The sequence below is a fragment of the Pygoscelis adeliae genome, unplaced genomic scaffold (assembly GCF_000699105.1).
Source record: "Pygoscelis adeliae isolate BGI_AS28 unplaced genomic scaffold, ASM69910v1 Scaffold483, whole genome shotgun sequence".
Lineage (NCBI taxonomy): Eukaryota > Metazoa > Chordata > Aves > Sphenisciformes > Spheniscidae > Pygoscelis > Pygoscelis adeliae.
The window spans coordinates 693,732-708,871 of NW_008824379.1; the positions used below are offsets into that span (position 1 = coordinate 693,732).

The 15,140-nt window shown below is 37.3% G+C and overlaps 1 protein-coding gene across 1 annotated transcript in view; it reads right to left on the reverse strand.

Annotated features, from left to right (window-relative positions):
- Window positions 1-15,140, reverse strand: part of MED13L (mediator complex subunit 13-like) — a 195,119-nt gene that overhangs the window by 46,437 nt on the left and 133,542 nt on the right. The window contains 4 exon segments of the mRNA XM_009320204.1: window positions 527-689; window positions 5,684-5,875; window positions 6,260-6,454; window positions 7,851-7,996. Of these exon segments, the coding sequence (XP_009318479.1) occupies window positions 527-689; window positions 5,684-5,875; window positions 6,260-6,454; window positions 7,851-7,996 (696 nt within the window).

Here is a 15,140-nt window from a genome sequence, read left to right on the forward strand (position 1 = left end):
AGTGAAAAATAAAGATTTCATGGCACACCACGCCATGAATATAGTTTAAATCTCCAGTAATAAAGGCCTATGATACTAACAACAAGACTTTACCGTATCCTTGTCGATTGGCATTTTAGTCCAACACATGTAATAGAATGCTTTACAAATATTACCCTTGGAGTTCTAAATATCAAATATATACTATTCTTCAGCCACCCAACTTTCAGTCTAGTAACTACAACTGGAGCTAGAAACTGCAATCAATAAATCTGAAAGCATCTAGCTGAAGGCACATATTATAGATTTGTAACCTCAAAAGACTGTCACAATTAAGATACACAACCGCAAATACAATGCTAAGCGTTAGGAGTTTTCAGCTGAACACAGTAACAAATATTCTTTGATAATGCTGTTCTGCATCATTAGCTTTGACTAGTGGCAAAAGAATTCTGTGAGGAATAACATTATCTAAGGCAAAACTACTACAATTTTAAATATATTATGTGTTATTAACAAACAAAAAACACCAGGACTACTGCCTTACTTGGACTGCGACCTGTTGAGAATGCATTCCTTCCAGACACGGTGAACCATATGACTGTGAAATTTTGGTGTAATCTTGCCTGATTTCTTTGGACTGTGTACACTGACTGTCCCCTCCTGTACAGCTGAATGGCTAATATTGCTCTGAGAGCATCCACTTTCTCCTGCAATATAAATTAAGCATTAATGTTACAGCTGTTCTTAATATTCACATTTGATACTTTTTCCTGAAAAGACTTTCCTCTCTTATAAAGCTGCTGACTACGCAGATGTTCACGTTCACTACAAAATGCTTAAAGCTTCATTACAAAAGACTGACTAAACTACATTTCAAAGCAAGACTTGTCTTTGGGGTAACAAAGATGGCACTAGGTTATAGCAGGTACATGTGCTATACAGTTGTGTGAGTACTGTACCTCATGTGAGATAATATACTCTGCCGCTTAAATGGAGGTAGTTTAGATGGCCCCCTACAGCTTTGTATTGAATCACTAAGAAACAGTGCAGATAGAGTTTTTTCCCCACTTATCCCAGAAGTTAAACTTGAATTGATATAGTCTTCGGTAAGTTGCTTTAAAGACTAGATTTATTATAATATGGATGGTTCTAAAAGAAGAAGAAGAAAGCATCTATGAAGAAACCCAGTAATTTATGTAGACTATTTCAAAGCAAGAATCAGTTCTTTATACTCAAGATAAAACCTCACTGAAGAAATGAATGGATTAGTGTGATGCTATTTCTTTATAATATGCTTGAATTGAAATATCAGAATCAAAACTTGCTTTGGTAAAATCTTACAGTTGAGATGTATACTACTACAAAAACTGTTCAACAGTTGATCATTAGTTTAGACTATTGACATAATATGTGAGGTTCTCAGTAATGCTGTATGATTATCAAAGAGATAACAAATGAAGTTATTACTTCAACATGTTAATAGCCTGAGAACTCTGATTTACGTTCTGCACTTCATTTCTTTCTGTCTGTGATGCAGAAACCTTACCAGCTATTGTATAAGCAGATGGTTCTTTTTCTACTATGAAATATGTTTTTGTTTTAGATTAACTGAAATCTAACACAGTCATCTTTACAAACACAAACTACAACAGTAGAGGGAGCTTTAGGTTCATTTTGCCTGGTGACTGAGTAACACCACTCTGTGCTCTGGATGGAGAAGTAAGTAAGGATATGCCGCATTTTAACAAGGTCAAATCAGTGTACAGAACACTTCGTCCTTCTGCCTGACGCAATTTAAGAAGCCTTAAGAACAAAACGCTGAAAGGATTCACTGCTATACATCACTGCATCTAACAAGGTAATTCTGCTGATTTCTGTTAGGTGACTTTCAAAACACAACTTTTAAAATTGTGCACAAGCTGCCTAACCCTGTATCTTCTTTGATTCTTCATGCTTATATATTTTTTTTCTCCAGTTAGACCTTCCCTGATTCTCTTTTTGTAAAGAATTCTAATTAAAAAAAAAAAAAAAAAGAGGCAGTCAAAACCATGAAACCCTAGAGATACTGAGGTTTGTGGCTCTAACAATTTATTTCACTGGCTTTCAAATGTTCTACAACATTGTGAACTTGACAGACGATCAAAAAAACAGGTCAAAACTGCAGAATTAGCAAATCTGTCCTCCTTTGGGGGAGGCAGGAAGGAATGTGTGTGTATAAACAAACATAATGTGGGCACATACACGTCGCATACGTCAATAGCAGGACAGTTACAACAGCCAGGAAAAAAAAAGTATGATGGAAAGGGAAGAATAGGAGGTATGAGAGGATAACCAAGGAGCTACCAGAGCTTTCAAGTTACATTTGAGCACATTAATTATTGTCTTCCAAAATTCTGTAATATTTTTGTACTATATAGTATACAGCAATACATGGCATAACATGAAACAGAACTTCACAGCAGGCAAAAACATTTTGTCCTCATATACTGACGCTAGTTTTTATTCATGAAAATCACTGACAACATACTGGAACACACACAAACAACTATGTCATATAATGGTATAAATACTGGAGGACACAAGCAGCCCCTCACCAGAGGTCACTTCACTATCCCTACGGCCGCAGCCTGTTTCTACACATGAAAAATGCCATTTCCTAATTTCAGTAGCCATTTGTTTCGTCACATATTTCAGACACAATCATGGAAAATATGGTTGAAAGAGACCTGAAGAGATCATCTAGTCCATCCCCTGCTTCAGAGCTGGACCAACATATTTGACTAACCTGTTTTTTAAAAACAAACACCACCACCCCCCAAAAAAAAACCCCCAAAACCCCAACAACCCACCCTCCTCTCTGCTAATAAAAATTCTGTAGCTTCCCACCCCCCAATTCATTCTAACATTTCATTATCCTTCCTCAGAGAAAGCTTTTCCTCATGTTTAACCTAGTTTTGCTTTGCTCCAGTTTAGGTTCATTACATATTGGCTGCAGAGAAAAGATTATTCTTTTTCTCCTTTTATGTCTCTGAAGACTGTTATACCATCTCTCCTTCAAACTTCTCTTCTCTAGACTAAACAACCTCAATTCTTTCCATATTTCCTGTAGGTCCTGTTTGCAGAATCTATAATCATTCTCACTGCACTTTTCTGGACTCCATCCAATCCATCCACATCTTCAAGTGTTCAAAACTGAACATGGTACTACAACCACATTTTTACTAGTATAGGGCAGAACTGAAGTATTATTCGTGTGCCTCAGACTAATCCAGTTTACGTCTCCCATTTACTGATTCTGAACTGTATGACATGTTTTTGCAATGCATTTCTCCAATTTTTCAAGGTCCTTTCTATTATATCATACACCATTTTAAAAGAATCCTTTCATTGTTCATTGGAGAGGCACCCTCCGATACAATTTCATATTGCCCTCAAACAATAGGAGAGATCAAACAGAAAGTGTGACTGCCAGATTGGACAATATGAACACTTTTTAGATATTAATAGTTTATAAATATTCTAAAATGGAATCCCCTTGTGATATTGTACAAGTTTAACAGGGATCTGAAAAATTTAAAAATGCAACAGCACATTAAAATATGCATCAATACTTCAATAGAGATTGTTATTTAGAAGTCGATTGTCTTGCTTCAGTTAGTTACTAATAAGCTTTTTGGTTATTTTAACTATCAGTTGCCTTGAAAAACACTATTCAAAGTGAATTTAAATCTCACAATCTATATTATTAGCAGTAAATACTAAATACTTTGATTGTCTTCATGTACAGACACTGTTCATGGACAAGTGAATCCAGACAAGTACTTCCATGGCAATGAAGCCACTGATGATTAGTTTTATTTGGCTTTGCATCAAGACTGATCCTCTTGATGTGACAGAGCTATCTAATAAAGGCTAAGTTAGCTTCGTAACTATTTAGAGCTCAGTGAGGGTATAGCAAGGATTCTTTATCCCCAGCTGGCTGCACAGTCTCACAAAACTTCATGTCTTTGACACTTCTATTGCTCTGTGAAATTTGGGAAGTGCTAATCAACAAGTTCAAACAAAGTACAAGTTCAAGCAGAAGGAGGTTGCCCAGTGATGAGTGGTCTCTAATGATTTTGCTAATGTGACTCAAGTCAGACAATGTTCTGTGAATTGAGAATTCAATTCCAAATAATAGTCATTTGCAAAGCATAAAACATGCTCGTGAAATTATTATTAATAAAGGTTACAAGGAGAGGCTGAGAAAGCTGGGGGAGGAATCTTATCAATGTATACAAATACTTGACAGAGAAAATAGAGAGGATATAACCAGTGGTATCCAGTGAAAGGATAAGAGGCGACAGGCATAAATTGAAATACAGGAAATTCCATTTAACCATAAGAACGAACTTTTTTCTGTGAAGGTGGTCAGCCATTCAAACAGGTTGCCCAGAGAGGCTGTGGAGTCTCTGCCCTTGGAGATATTCAAAACCTGATTGGACAATGTCCTGAGCAACTTGCTCTACCTGACCCTGCTTTGAGCAGAAGGATAAGACAATCTCCGGAGGTTCCTTCCAACCTCAACTATCTTGTAATTCTCTTAGTAACTGGCAAGTCTGTAAAAAGCAAGTTCAGAAGACAATCTACACAGAAAAAAAAAATTACTTATAAACATGCCTTCAAAACATTTGGGGGGGGGGATCACTGAATTTCTTTTTTCTGTATCAGATTTCTTTTTTTTACTTTATTATCTTAGAAGTTTGCGCTCAAACAGACGTTTGACTCCTCTGTTCCTTAGTTCTCATTTGAAATTGCAGTGCTGAATTTGTTACTGCATAACCACACTGACAGCAACTAATCTTAAGGTCTTGTCTGTATTCCAGATGATGACAGGTTATAGATATTTATTTTTATTTCTGAGGAGCAACAGCATATACATATTCATTTCAACAAAGCAAGATATTAAGGATCTAGTACCCCACATACCAAGCATTAGGATGGCTTCTGAGATTAGAACTACTATGGATCTAAATATTTGGAAGGGGCATACTGTACCCAGACAAAACACGTAACTAACTTGCAAATATTACGCAGCACTCTGTTTTCCATCTGCATATGACGCAAGCCTATGCCAGATCTCATTTGGGAAGTCCAGCTCCTTCTTAGCAATTCCAGAGACTTACACATTTCTTTTGAATGGCCCTTAATTAAAACCCAACTGTGTTGGGCAAAAAGAGTAGCTAGCATTTGCAAATTTTTATTATACCAACACAAATGCTTAGTTAAGTGCTGTATTTCTAGCTCTTTACAAAAAGAGCTACATACTCTTGTATGTTCACTGTACTCTCGTACCACAATGAATCAACACCCTCCTCCCATCCCAACACAAGAAAACCAACACTTCATAAACACTGGCAAAATCTGCCTAAAACACTGTCCGAATCTAGTCCCTCGGGTATTTGCACTACTGCACAAAGATAATGCAGTTATAGAAAATGGAGCTTAACTGAATTCACAAAGTTTTGTTTAAAGGTGTGCCTTCTTCAGGGGTGTTTAAAGCATTGGCTTTCATTTACCACAGACCTACAGAAAACGTCCTGTCCTAACTGTCAGTCTATTGTCTGTCTTTAATCTGCTACTGTTCACATACTTATCCTCACTTGTCATGAGCTATTCAAAAATGAAAGACTGACTCCAGCCTCCTAAGTTTATTTCTTACCCATAACGGCCTGCTCTGGAGAAGTGGGTGGAGTGAGTGGCATCCCACAGGTACTAGCAGGATCTTTCACGCTTCCAAGCCCCTGCTGTCCCACATTTATATGGCCTCCAGTATTGGCAGCGTTCTGTGACATGGGGATGTCACTCTGGGAGATGAGAACAAAGGCTGAAGGATATACCATCCTTACACCACCTACAAAGAAAGGGAAAAACAGAAGTCTTAAATATACCTGATAATCTTCAGCAGCCCTAGCTCCTTCAACTTGTTTTCAATGTCAGTTAGACAAAACATATTATCTGAAATATAAAGAGCTAAGGAATTTCATATATTAATATACATCTAACCCTCTATACCCAGTACAGAGCTGAAACAAGTAGCTTGATACTGTGAATAATAGCATGTGGGATACAGGGAGTACAGAAGCTTGAGGCAAGATAACTAGTCAGATGTTCCAGTGTCAAGAGAGCTACAAGAGAAGATAGGAAAATTATAATGGCTATTTCTGATTAATTAGATTTTTTTTTTCCCCAATCATGTGGAGGAAAATAATCCTTCAGGCAGAATACTGAAACCTACCGACAATGACTTCAACTGCCACAGGGAAATCGTTGTCGTATCCCAACTCTTCTTCCTCTTTCATGCCTTCTTTTTTCTTCAGCACCATAGGGTAAAAATACTGCCATTCCTCCATCAATTTACGAGTCGCTGGGTCTGACATCTTATATGACTGGCCCGTGAGTGTACCATTTAAACCATAAGGACTCACCAAAACTGCAAAGTAAGAAACAACAGTCCCTACAGTATGCACATTTCAACTATGTATCAGCCAGTCCCTGCCTCTCTAGCTTGAGTCACTGTTCCATTCGCATGCTGATTTAAGGATCTGTCTTCAGGGGAAAGCTACCGGAAAATCAGGTAAGGGTGTGAATTTAAAGCTACATTACGCTGCACTAGCTTCCTGTACAGCCATCCTTACTGAGCTAAAAATGGACCTTTTTGCAGTATAGTTTCATAATTTCCACAATGAACTAATCTAAGTGTACTGAAACAGCATTCGCTATGGCAAAGGGATGACCATACATGGAAGTAATAGAGGATAGATATTCAACAATAGGGTTTTTACCAGGAACATATGGTACTAGAGACTTCTCAGCGTTAAAGAGGATAGAGATAACAATATATGAAGAAGACTACAGTCATGACAAACAAGGAGAACTAGTTGCTCAACAACAGGTATTTCCAATCAGACTCAGTTTTGCTTTTAGTCATATTTGATTTGAGAGAGTAATGAATTTAGCTCACTGAAATAAAACCTTCTAGGATTTAAGTGTCTGAGCCTCTGTCAAAACTTTATATCTAGAAACAAAATGGTTTTCAATAAAGCTTCTATAAATTAATGTCTCTATAAATACTCATAAGTCTCTGGCTGTTTCTTTACTGTATGTTTAATTTTATAAAGATTTCTTGCTTTAATTTCTTTGAAATCATAATTTAGACTGTAGTAAAGACAGTATAACTCAATGACTCAAATATTCTTAAATTTTTTTTATGTAGAGCATTGCACCACAATTGCATCATGAATTTAATAAGCCACTAACTTAATTCTGTAAACCCCTAATTTCTTACACTGGCAAATAAATAGTCACAGATACTTCAAGTTTTTCATTGTTTCTGACACATTTTCACACACGCATAATTTTTTTTTTTTAAACAAAATAATTGACAATCTACGAATGAAAAGTACTCCTGAATTAGATAAGCTCAATATTTGTATTCACGTAGCATTGAAGTTACAGATTTGAGCCCACTGACCTAGACACCATGTAAGAAAATCAAATCAGTGCACTCACTTTCTTAAATAATAAGTCTTTTTAAACAAAAATGATGAATTTCTTTGTTTTATTTAGTATATGCATGTACCTTTAAAAACAACGTTAATGAATAGGAAGCTCTGGAAAATTCCCGTACCATTTATGGCTGGCTGTAGTGTTGAAGTCCTAACAACGTTTTCCCTTACGTCCACAACTTCCTGAACAGAAATTTAACCCATCTAAAGAGTTACTTAATCTTACTTTATTCACCTCTGAAGATAACGTCACCAGGAACGAAGTCCCTGCCACACAGAAGTGAGATTAAGCACACGAAGTTCCAAATCCCGCTCACTTACCTTGGAACGGTGAGGGTGAGGACTGGGCCATATGGATATGCTCTTCGTTGATCAGGTAGATCGGCTGGTGTTGAGCAATCTCCACACTTGTGCACACATTGCTTTCCCCGTGAAGAAAGAATGTGAAGGCACACGACAAATGTTCACTGGAGGAGGGGGGAGACAAACGAGAAACAGATTTATTAGCATGTTAATCAACTCATAGGAGGTAGTGATTCCATAGCCTTAGAGGCCAAATCTATACTCTTCTGTTTTGTCACTTGTGGCTACTGAGTACAGGCTCACCGACTGCTTGATAATGATATATGACAGAATGACCTGTCACTAGACAGATATCTGACAACGTTGGCACAAATCTCAAGGATTTGTTTTCCTACTTGTTTCAATTAACAAGATCATTACAAACAAATGGGATTTTAACCAGGATTCAAGCAGTAAAAATAAGGGTCTTCAGAAAGAAAAAGGAATTCTTCAAAATTCACTCTGCAATGGGTTCTAGCTGAAAAGGAATAAAAAAGGAATAGGAAAGATGTTTGTCTAACACCTCAGGAGAACCTCCATGAAAGAAAAGAAAAGCACATGAATATTACAAAAAGTTGACAACGGTCTAAGACGAACCATGGATTTGCCACTGACGATTGAACTTAATTTGAAATGAATGGTATTTCAAATGTTCCCACTTTATTCTACCCATAGAATGACCTCCCATCATAGCTATTTGCTTAAATACTCCTTGCCACAAAGCCACAAGAAAAGGAAAACAAAACACATTTCACACTTTTTATCATCATTTTAATCAACTAAAAATGTACACAGCTGAAGTGGTAATTATGCAGTAATTTTTCTTTCTAATACAATAGCTGCACATAGCTTTATAGCTGCTGGCTTTGGCACTGGGCCAGCCATAATGTAACCAGTATTTTACAGACAGCTCTTAACTACCTTCACCAAAAAGAAATAACACAGGCAACTATAGCAATTTCACTTTAGTATTTAAGTCAACCACCTGCTCTACTACTGTCAGCTACTTTTAAATAAAGGCACTGATGGTCTAGAATGGGAAGCTGTTTTAATCTCACTGAATCTCTGATTCTACACATCATGTAGAACAACTTTTCGTTCTGTGCTATAAGTTACTCTTCTGAGCTTCAAATTCTACCACAAAAAACCCAAAGAAAACGGTCAGCTGAGAAAAATCTGGAGAGAAAACGTTACTTAAATGACAGATAACAACTAAACTTCCTTGGTGCTATCACCCTGTATTTAGAAGTACTTTGTAGCAATCATTTAATTCCATGAAATAAAAGGTTTCATTAGATTTCCATTTTCATAAGGGAAAAACACTGCATCAGTGTTGCAGAAGTAAATTGATCATTAATTTAGATGGGGGTGGGGGGTGGAATAGGACATGGGACAAAATGGGTCATAAATTCCAGGTATTTCTATCCAGCTATCTGGCTCCAAAAAAAAAAAAAAAAAAGGGGGGGGGGGGGAAATCAGTTCATGTAAAAAAACCCCTGAACAATGGATTTCTGCACATACAAGAAATACAAAAATAAAAGCAAAGCCCAATTATTTAAACAAAACCCATTAGTTTCCTTACAGAGGATGATAGCCATTAGTATTAAAAAGGTCTTAATAAAAAATAAAAGATGAGAAATCTGGTCTAAGATCATGCGGAGGTAATCTCTGCAGAGTTCGGCATGCAGCAGGTCAGCCTTTCCAAAGCAGAGAGCAAAGCTATTTGTAAAGTAGTAATTTTCAACTCCTGTCTTTAGGATATTACACAGAAATCCTCCTGATTCTGCAAGCTTCCTACAGGGTTTGACTGTGAAAGTCTTGCTTGTCTTCTGTTGAACTGAAGAAAAAAATAGCCTTCTGGGACCACACAGGGACTCTTTCAAGTCTCTTACAAAGTGGTCTGACATGAACAAATCACGTGCAATCTTATGCAACATTCACAATTATCCATAAACACTGTGAGAATAAGAAATAGACAAAATCAGAGTTTAAAAGACAAAAGATTCATTTGTTTTTGCAGGGAAGGGAATGCATGCCACTAACTTTTTCAACTGAGAATTGGCTAGCACCAAAATTATTCATTAAGTTCAGAAAATTAAATAGCCTCGGACTAAAAGTGTATACAACTGATTACAGGAAAAGGGATATACAAATACAGTATTAGCCCATTTTACTTTCCTGCAAATATGACAGATTAAAGAATAGTAGTAATGAATATTACTACTCATGACCAGCAATAAATACTTCATTAGTGAAAAACGGATCATTCCTAGCGCTGGATCCAAAGTAAATCATGCTCAGCTATAGAAAGAGAACCAACAAATCTCATCCCTCTTTCTTCAGACCACAGCTAACAAGTCCTTATGGTACGAAGCACTCTCTGCTGAGCAGGTAAGCCTCCAGCCGGCCTGCGCACGTCCAGCATGAAGCTCCCTTTCCTCCTGGGGGCGGTCTTACAGCGCTTTGCAAGAGAAGAAACAGTTACAGAAATTTTATGCTCCCTCTGGTGCCAGAGTCATTGCTATAGGCTCAGCTTTCAAGACCAAAAATAATAAAGATCAAGGCCTAGGGACTTCCTACATTCCTAATAAGCTCCTGGCAGATTCTGAGTAAAATGTTTACTTTAGTAACAAATACGAATTTTATTTCAAGAAAACAGCGTCAGCACACTCTGTGATGTATTCCACTCAGGCATGTACATCCCAGCCTCCTGACATTCCTCTCTTTAGTACATTTCACACAATTCCTTAAATACCACGCTGCAGAAATCACTCTCGCTACAAATGTGAGACAGATCTCTCAATAAAATTCAAGTAGAAGAAAACTTACCAAGCTAAAAACAGTCAGCTTTCAGAAGCAGACCGAGCACTGAGGCTTTACTTCTAATAACCATTTAGCTATAGCTCTGCAGCGTACCTCAAGACCTACATACTTCAAACTAAAGCTCTAAAATACATAAGTTGTTCAGGTCCTCACTAGAGTCTTCCAACAGTGTTTTATCAACATCCAGTTTTCTTAACAGATCTACTACACTTTGTGCTAACAAAGGTACCATAAAAAAGCTAAACACAAAATGCAGATCAGACTAGAGCTTCTCAAAACATTCAGCACCATGTTCAGACTGATATTTTTTATTTTATTTAAATTTATTTCAACCTAGTTCAAAAACTGAAGCTGACAGGCTTTTGAGAAGCCACTCTACTACCTCTCCAGGTTTTTAAACTTACTCATTTCTGTACTCTTTCTTATCTCCCTGACATTCAAAATATCACAAACCACCAGAGAGGCATGTGAAATGGCTTCCAGACTATTTCCCCTACTCTACAAAGTCTGTTGGAATACCTCGAGCTGTCAAATTACACCTGTTCAGAACAAGTACAATAATAAAAATACTACCAATTTTGAATAGCTGCATTATACATTTTACATTATACATGCAAAATGTATTAATGAATTACACAAGGAACAAAACTAGCTTCAGAATCATGTTTTTGAGCTTATACTGCTACCCAGAGGAAAAGAAGAAGGGACAAAGTCTCTACGGTGAAAGTGTGAAAGCAAGGTGACCATCCTGAGCAAGCCACCAGACATTCCTGACCCTTATCAGGGGAGTACAGTGCCATATATTCCCTAGAAGAAGTTCCAAATCAGAAACATGAATCAGACTGAAGCATCTAATGCATTAAAAAAAAAGTTGGGGGCATTTAAAATTATTTATGCCTTGGGTGTAGTATAAAGTGAAAATGTTTAGCCACGTACCCATGGACTTACTACGAAATACACTTCAGATGGATTAATTCAGCTACCTACCATTTAGGGTTTGAGGTTTTTCATTTCTTTCTGTCCTTGTTTTTTTTCAGGCACACAAACAGTGCCACCAGAGGCAGTGGTAGCTGCAGCAGTTTCCCATCAGAAAAATTCAACACAAACTTAAGTAAGACCTATTATTTTCATCCTATTTTATAAAAATTAGAAACACTTAAAAATAATGCAAATCTGTAATGGTACTCTTGTCACACTATGCAGGAATTGTTGTCTCTTTTTACAGGTACCTTTTCAGAAACCTTTCTTTCCTTTACAGGGGACTGACGACTGCCTCAGCTAGGATGCCAACTTCCCAAACAGGATATATAGAACATATATAGAATATGTGTTATTTCCAACTATAGCTGCATTAAGGCCGACAGCTGAAAAACACTGAGCACTGTGGTCTTGAGCCAGCAGAACACTTGGGCATATACTTTCAAGAGTATTTCCACTATATCCACTGAGAGAGACTTATGTGCTAAAATTAAAATAATTGTTTAAATAAAAGGCTTCTATTAATAGAAATACAAAAAAAACCCAAAACAACAATCACTCCCCAATTACACAGTGACAAATATTCTATGCCACTTCCCTTAATTTTATTTTGAATCTGTTCTTGGTGTTTAGATCCCTACCTTTTACGAGCAAGGAAATTGATAAGGAAAAGCAAAAAAAAAAGAAATAGCAATGTCATATAATCTTTTGTAACAAAAGAAAAGATCTGTGTCCTTCTCCTAAGTATTGAAGGTATTTTCCCACCCCCAACAAACAAAGAGTATTTACATTAATCAAACCTTCAATTTGGCACCTAATCACCTGTAACTGACAACAACTGTCTTTCAGATGTTTCCTCTGGGATCTTCATTTCCTTAAGTAACCTTTGAGATGCCTAAAAATGTAGCTGAATACCTTGTCAATGCAATATTTAGACCCTCCCATAATCTTTATGAATGCCAATCCCTCAGTTACCATAAATGACTTAAAGGAAATAACATTACGTTAAAGTTACTTATATATAAAATTCAGATGAGGATTATGAAAACATGACTATGTTTGAACTACAAAACATTGGCAGAGAAAGGAGAACATCTGACGGATTTACGTATTTTTTCTATTTGTTAGTAGGTTTATATAAATACCCAATGGAAATTGCGCTAGTCTGCATTCAAACTTTAAAGAGATTATTTCCATACAAATAATCTCAGTGAAAAAAATGCCAAGGTACTGCAAACTGTAACTGAGTCTGGAATGTATGTACTAAATGTACGTCTGTGTACGAAGTCAAACTGTACCCCATAACAGATTTCGAAATACCTCATTTTGGATGACAAATGTGGAAATCAATTTCTTCAGGAAAATAATATTAAAAAAATGCCGATAACAATTACTTTGGGATTTGGGGGGGCACCAAGAAGAATCTCCAAAAAAAGCTTAAAAGAATATAACTTTTTTTTTTCCTTATTAGGGGGATATTCCACAAATAGTTTTATTATATGAATTTTATCATTATTATTATTTTGATGATTTGAAATCATTCACTGAAAAGCACTTTTATATTTTGAAAAACACTTGCTGCTGTGCAGAGTACAGTTTCTAAGCCAGGTTGCATCCTAAAAACTGCAACCCACTTACGCACCCAGAAAGTGCAATGGGAAACAGATGACAATACTGACACTAAAGGTTACTTAGAAGAACATGGTGAAAATTTGAGAATCCTGTATTTGTAAACATTCATCCTGTTTTTAGAACAATTTCAAGGATGAGAATTTTTTAAGTACTTATTCCTCTACAGACGAGCTTGAGCTCCCTTTCCCTGCCACCAGGCTGCTGGCAATCTCTTATTTCTCTCCTTTAGTTTATAAGCAATTGTCCATAAAGCCACTGACTGTGTACGATTAATTATATTTACGACCAATAAACTGTACTGCTGTTTTAATTCCCCTCAAAATTAGGGTTTGGATCTGAAAGCCCTCAGCTCACAGTTACCCCAAAATAGCTTTATCAAGTCTGATCTCAGAAAAGAGGCAGCAGTAAGCCACATGCATTAGGAAAAGAGACAGTCATACCAACAAGACTAATCATTTGTTTGATGTGGACTATAAAAAAAAAGAGGGCATGAAAAGGCTCTGCATGGATTTGGAACATAAGAGTAAGTGAGAGCGCAATAAAATAATTTCCTTTAAATTTCTCTAAAGCAACAGGACAGTTATTAGCAGGTCACAGTGGTGGTCTGGACAGGAGATGGCAGCACCTGGACACACCTACAGCCAATAACACTCTTGAACAGGTGAGAGTAAATTAATAGCCCAGTATGAAAATTACCTCTTTTTAAATAATCTGGAAATAAATATCCCCAGTGAAGTTTGAATTTGAACAAGCTCTCACAACAACCACAGGCTGAATGTAATGGGAACAGAGAAGAAAGGCCTTCTGCTTTGACTTTAGAGAAGTCAGACCTTCTGTTCCAATGCATAGTGGCCTATGCACTCTCCTTAAATGACAGAAATGATGCACTCTCATAGCGCCCAGATCTCCAGTACATTTCTCTAGGACATATGATGGTCCAATTTAGGAACTACAGGGACCTGCCAGGCAGCTGTGTTAGCAGAGAAAGCTTCTTCACGTATACCAAGAGAGCCAAAGAGGACCTGGAACTGAGACTTCAATAGCAGCAAATAAAGAAGGCGAGGACACGTTTTCTGGCCCTTAGGGGAAATAGCATGTTCATACGGTAAAACCTCTTCATCCCCAAAAGGGAGGCATTGTCCACACTGATTTACTGGAAATGGTCCTTGGCTGTGCTATCCCCAGAACCTCTCCTGGGCATTGCCTTGGAAGAGCGCTAGCTGCCACTGCTCAAAGCCAAGTAGGGAGTGTGCAACAGTAAAGCAGTCTGGATGATAGCACGCCAGTTCTTGAGATCATGACCTGTCTGGTCTAATAAGCAGCGTAGATACAGTCTGAGAGGCCAAACTTTTCTGTGGCATTTCTCATGCTTGCAAGTAACCCATAACATACCCTCTGCCTACCAGATGGACTTTGAATGTTGCCCAACCTGAAAAAAGACAATGTTATGCAGAAGTACAACTTCAGTAGTTCGCAATATACATTCAAGAAACATACCATAATTAGTAACAGTTTTTGCAGAAACCACAACTAAACCAAAAAGGAAAGCATTTCCAGACATGAGACAATTCCAGAGTTTTCTGGATACAACAGCCTTCCAACAAATGGTAGGCAGCACCAAGCTGACCACATTTCTGTACTAGGCATGAAACTCACATAGTTGGTTTCTCTATGCTGTGGCCTCAGATGCAGGCCCATACTCAAATATGTGAAAGAGCAACTTAGAGCCTATTTCGTGCTCTATAACTCCATATATTAACCACTGGTAATCGAAGACTTGCTGCCCAGCTGCATCCAACACATGCTGTGTGTTAGACCTGGAGAGAGGGTTGTGGC